This window comes from Erinaceus europaeus, chromosome 20, assembly GCF_950295315.1.
Source record: "Erinaceus europaeus chromosome 20, mEriEur2.1, whole genome shotgun sequence".
Classification (NCBI taxonomy): Eukaryota; Metazoa; Chordata; class Mammalia; order Eulipotyphla; family Erinaceidae; genus Erinaceus; species Erinaceus europaeus.
Window position 1 is genome coordinate 15,047,578 of NC_080181.1, and position 6,000 is coordinate 15,053,577.

The 6,000-nt window shown below is 49.5% G+C and overlaps 1 protein-coding gene across 5 annotated transcripts in view; it reads right to left on the reverse strand.

Annotated features, from left to right (window-relative positions):
- Positions 1 to 5,683, reverse strand: part of KMT2A (lysine methyltransferase 2A) — a 102,000-nt gene extending 96,317 nt beyond the window's left edge. For 2 of the 5 annotated variants that reach the window (XM_060179974.1, XM_060179973.1), the window contains exons 1-2: positions 5,137 to 5,683; positions 2,897 to 2,995 (exon numbers count right to left, since the gene is read on the reverse strand). In XM_060179974.1, the coding sequence (XP_060035957.1) occupies positions 2,897 to 2,995; positions 5,137 to 5,577 (540 nt within the window). In that variant the 5' untranslated portion in view covers positions 5,578 to 5,683. The remainder of the gene's footprint in view (positions 1 to 2,896; positions 2,996 to 5,136) is intronic. The other 3 variants (XM_060179975.1, XM_060179976.1, XM_060179977.1) reach the window with 3 other exon arrangements.
- Between the last annotated feature and the right edge of the window lie 317 nt (positions 5,684 to 6,000).

A 6,000-nucleotide genomic window follows, 5' to 3' on the forward strand; every position in this document is an offset into this window, starting at 1 on the left:
AGCATGTGCTTTAACATAATTCAATAAATGGGAAAGATGGGAACATGTTATCTGGTATTCAGTGAGAGAGAGGTGAAGAGAAGGTCGAAACACTGCGTTTTTGATGCTCAATATTTCTAAAGTACTTCATTTCAGAGCATATAAGCAACTAGTCATTGCAGCGTAAGTCTATATACATACTCTTTGAATTAAAAACACATTACTATACTGCTTCTTATTTTCATTTAAAAACTCACACAAGGAAAGGGACATACCACCTTGATTGAAAATTCTATAGCATCCTTTTTGTGAAGTCAGGAATCCACAAGATTGAAAATAAAGTTAAGGGTGAGAGTAGATAGCATAATGATCATATAGAGACTTTCATGCCTGAGGCTTCAAAGTTCCAGGTTCAACCCCCAAAACCACCATAACCCAGAGCTGATAAGTGCTCTGGTAAAAATAAAACAAAATTAATTTGGCCAACAAGAGAGCCTATAAATACAAGGTAATTCCTAAGCGGTTACTGGTTCTTAAAAAGACTGTCTTTAGAATTTGCTCTTCCCTTTTCTTCTAAATGTAACTGTCCAACTTTAGCAGAGAACTTTTCCATGGTTAAAGTGCTTATATTTTTCCATACATTTTAAGCATACAGTGGAAGCTTTCCCACCAAGTTGAGATTTCTCTTCCTAATGACACCTGCTAAACAGGCAATGCATAATCTTACATTAAAAACTGTCAAACTGGTTCACTGACTCTCACAGCTTCTTTTATTCCACTTGCTTTCATTCCCACTTCACTTTCCTTCAGCTAAGCTCATGATGAACAGTGAATGGAATGAAGAACAACTCCCTCTATTGGTACATATTCACTCAGTGAATATCATAACTATATGGTAATAGTAAATTAAAATCCCAGATATGCTCCAACTACATTTCAGCTTACAGGACCATGATCTTCTCTGCTCAACCAGCATCCACACCTTGATTAAACTACCATGTCAAACAAAAACAAATGCCAATGTAGTAATGCAGTTTTTCATGTTATAATCAGGATGGAAATCCAATGATTTATGAAATTAGTAAGCAAAGACTAGCTACAGACAAATGATTTCTGGGGTTCATATTAGAATAACCAAATTCTAGTCACCAGAGAGGCTGCAATATATATATATGCATATATATTTAACATTATATTTATATACATTACATTACATATTCTATACATATATAACATACGGGGCTGGGCGGTGGTGAACCTACTTAAAAGTACCTATGTTGCCATGCACAAGGACCTGGATTCAAGTCCCCATCACCACCTACAGGGGGAAAGCTTCTCTATCTCTCCCTCTCCATCCTCTTTCCCTCTCAATTTCTTTGTCCTAGGAAATAAAATAGTTTTAAAAACAAATAAACGTATGTATGTAAGTATGTATGTATATATTTAGATGGCAAAGTATAGTAGCATTAACACTACCTGAAAGAATCTCAGAAAAATGGGACACCAACACTGTGGAGGTGAGAAAGAAGACAGGAAAAAAAAAAAAGCAGACCTCTATGATTTCCTACAATGCTCAATAAAATAAACTTCTGAGTCTATTTTTTGTCATACAGAAAGCCCAGATAGGAGACCAGTAACACCTCTATATTAGATATTCTCATTCTGAAAATATTTTGAAATGAAGAACTCCTACATGCAGTTGTGACCCTGACAGGTATTCAATACAGAGGAAGTTAGGAACTAAAAGCGGTGAAGAACAAGTCTCCTACAACTAAAGGAGCTTCAAACAGAGAAATGGTCTGCAAGATCTGTCACCTTTCAACCACTTTAAGTTACTAGCTCTGCAAATACTATGTTTTTTATGGACAAGGCATAGTAGCCATTATTCACTCAAAGCAAACCAGAATTTAAAGAGAGTGAAACCATTTTAGAATCACAAAGCCATTTCTTGAAGAGTCCAGACAAGACTTGATACAGAGCAGTGAGTGAATTATGAGAAACAACCTTTAGAATTCGCTATTAATCCGAGGGAACCTTAAACCTCCCTCTTGGAACTTTATCACTGATCTGTAAGCAAAATTGATCTGTAGTAAATGCCTGGCTGCTACACTGACTGAAAACGACTAAGTTAAAGGATATAATCCCTATGGTTTAGTAGGAAGTCATACTATGGGCTTATCAATATCTTGTTATTAATCAAAACATACCATGAACTCAAGACTAGACTGGCTCAAATTACCACAGAAAAAGCTTACCAATTGAACAGCTCACTGAAGACCAATCTAGACAAAAATAAATAAATAAATAAAAAGCACTGCTATTTAGTATAAGGAGTCAGCCACTCTTCTCACAACAAAGGAGTTCAGGTAAACTTATGAATATGAACTTATCGGAAACAACTGCAATTCCCCTTTGACAGGCTTTACACTACATAGTGCTGCTAAGCTTTAAGCAAGAAAATTAAAAATGTCAGAGGCTAAGAAAATGTTAGCACCTGATTAAATTTTAAAGGTGGTTTGTCAAAGACCAACAGATAGAATATTCTGGTGCCCAGACATTAGGTCCCTGAATCCAGGTGGCTCTCTTTCTAACCAGTCTCTTAAAAAGCTTTGATTGGAAGCTGTCAATATAGAACTTTACTTTTGAAAATGTGGTAACATTCGGAATGTGAACACCTGGTCCTTCAATATGAAATACATAAGCATGCTAAACAAGAAGAAAATGCTTCTCTGGAGCCCCTTAAAATAGACTAACTTCTCCTAATAAGAGACTTTCTTATACTCAAATACACATGGGGCTAAAATTCTACATATAACAAGGCAAGTCTCAATTTTGAAAATTAGCAGGTAAATTAAATGTAAGTAAGTCTATTTTTTTTTCTGTTGCTGTATCTTTTAAAAAAGCAAAATCAACTCACATTTAAGCACCAACTCCATGCAAGTAACCTGAACGGTTCAGTCTTTTTGTCATGTATGAGGCCTTTGGTTCTCCAACTACATGGGATCTGTGTTGTTAGCTTAAAAAATACAGAATTGGCCTTTCAAAAAAAAAATAATTATCTACAGCAACCAATAAATAGTCTCAAACAACCCTGCTGACTGCAGCTGCCTTCTGAAGGCTGGGAAAAGGAGGTGGAGATAGAGCAGAGAGAGGCAGGGGGAAAGGGCCGCTGCAGCTAGCTACATAGCAAGGAACACGCCCCCATCATGTCCTCCTTGCTCTGTCAGAAGGCGGGTTGTTGTCAGTCTTCGGATCAGGCTGCCTTAGAAAGGATTTTTAAAAGGAGGCAGGAAGACTAACAACTGAAAAATGCCAGTTCCTTGAAAGGAGGGGCCGGGGTCCCTGGGATCTCCTCCCTCCCCTTCTTCCCAGGATCTTTCTGTACCTCTAAAGGGGTGTGGGGCACAATAGGGGACAAGGGGTTTGCCCAGGATATTTTGTGTGCACCAACGGCAGAGCACGCAGGAAACGGCTGGTTGTTATCTTTCCCTTTCTGTTTCAATCAAGAGCACTCCAGAGCAGTACACCCTCCCCCTTACCCCCCTTCGCTTCAGCCCCAAGCAGCTGCTCTTCCTCCTCCTAGCATCCCTCATCCCATTCTTTTCCACCTCCCCTACAATTCAAACTCCCCTTTCAGCATCCAATGGAAAACAAATGCGCAACGCCACTGGCTGAACCTGAACTCAACTTCCCTTCCCAGGGCAACTTTCCTTTTTGCTTGGGGGGGGGGGGGGGCGGGTGAAAGGGGGGGCTGAGCGCAGCTTGTCAAAGCATCTCAGATTCCCCTTCCAGTACTAGTGGGGAAGGGGCAAAGCCCTTGACCCTTCTAGTCGACCTTGGATCCCCTTGTAAGCATCAGAGCAATAACCCTAACTCTTTCTAAGGAATAACTTTGCTTCATATCCCCCCTTCTTTCTCACACCCAAAAGCAACCACCACCGCCACAATAAAAACTGTCCCTTATCTACTCTCTTCACCCCAAATCTGCTTCCTCCCCCCCCCCACCTTCCAAGCCCCCGGATTGGCCTAGGAAAAGGTGAATCAATAATGCAATACCGGAGAAAAAGAAGGGCGGGAGGGAGCTAGGAGTGGAGACCCGCGCGCTCTCAGGCGCAGTGGGTGGGGTAGGAGAGCAGCTGCTTCCCCTGGGAGGATGCTGCCCAAGCCCCCCCCCCCACAAACACCTCCCCTCACAGGGGCCCCCTTCCTCAGAGTTGGAGGGGAAGCCTGCCGCCTCTCAAGGGGAATGGTGGAAAGCTGCTCTTCCCTGCGCCTCGGGGACAAGGGACGCTTCCCCTCCAAATGCCACTAATCCTTCATTCTCAAGGAGGGAAAGGGTGGAGTGAAGGTAGAGTAGTTCCTGGCTACCAAGAGACTAGAAACGGAAGGTCTGGAAGATGGGGAAACAGACTGCTGCGTGAAGAGATCATCGTTATCTTGAGAGGGAAAGGAGAGGAGAGGAGGGAAGGGGTGAAGGCAAGGTGGGGAAGGAAAAGTAGATTTTCCCGGTGGAAGTACGGGGCGAGGAAGGATCTACCTGCCTGGGGATGGAGGGGGGCGGAGGTGGAGGGGAAGGAAGGGGGAGTGGCTGCTAATGTAGGAGCCTGGCCAGGGGATGGGGCGAAGGGGCGTTCAGCAGGTCTAAGGAAGCGAGGTGCTGGAGGGGGCATGGATCCCCAGGAACAGCAGAAGAACGCGGCCCTGGGTGCAGCCTCCCCCGAGATGCCCCAAAGGAGAACTGCCCCAGGAGTGAAACATCTGCCCAGAGAAGGAGGCGGGGATGTGGCGGGATCAGGTCTCTAGGAGGGAGGGAGGGTGGAATCTTGCTCGGATGAGGTAATCTGTGAAAGGGAGGAGGGGTTCAGTCCCGGGATGGGAAACCCCGGCGAGGGGTCTGTGCCAAGGGATTTGGGGAAGGGTCGGGGGGAAGGCGGATGGGGGCAGATGCCCTGAGCCAAAGGGGTCTGAACCCCGGGGTACAGGCTCCGGGGGGGGTTCGGCACCCAGGTATGGGGGTTCCCAAGAGGGGTGGGCCACTTGCCCCGGGTCGCTACACTGGTCCCAGAATTGGGATGCTGCCCCAATCCCGAGTGGGGGAGGGGAGGGGGCTCTGCAGAGGGTCGAGACCCCGGACCTGCGGGGTCCTCGCCCCCTTACCTCTCCGCTGCCGCCTCCCCCGCCGCTCTCCCCAAACACGGCCCGGAACCGGCGCAGGTTGGTGCCGATGGCGGCCGAGACCTGCAGCGCCGCGTCGAAGCCCGGGCCCACCCGGAGCAGCGCCGGCCCGGAGGAGGCTGAGGACGATGACGAAGACGAAGACGAGGCGGACGACGAAGAGGCAACTGAGGCGGCGGCCGCTCCCCCTGGAACCCCAGCCCCGCTGCTTCCCGCCGCCGCCGCCGCCGCCGCCGCGGCCGCCACAGCCGGGGGGGAGGGGGGCGCCCCGGGGCCGCCGCCGCCGACCTGGGGGCCCGGGGGGAGCAGCAGGGCCGGGACGCGTTGCCGCGGGGCGCCCCCTAGGCCCCGGCGCCCCCCGCCGCCGCCGCCCCCGGTGGTCCCGGGTCGGGCGGGGAAGCGCCACCGACAGCTGTGCGCCATGTTCGCCCCGTGAAGTGAAGCAGCGAGAGGGAGAGGCGACAACACAGGGGGGCGGGGAGGCGGAGGGGGGGCCCTGGGCCCCGGAACCTGCCTAACCCGCTTGGCGCCGCCCGGCGGCCTGCGCCCTGCCGGCCGCTATGCAGAGCGCCGGGCCGCGCCCTCCGGCCCCGCAACCTGGATACGCTGCTCGGGTCTCCGCTTCAGCCGCGGGGCCGCGGCTCCACATCCCGAGGCCCGGGCAGCCGCCTCCTGCCCGCCCGCCCGCCCCGCAACCTGGATAACTGCATGCCCCGCCCTCCGGGAGCGGCTTTGCTCGGGAAAAGGAGGGGGGAAGGAAGCCCAGGAGCCCGACGCGGAGCGCGGGTTCCGGGGAGAGGGGGAGGGGGCGAGGGCTACTGGGAGGATGGAGGCGGAGGGAGCCCG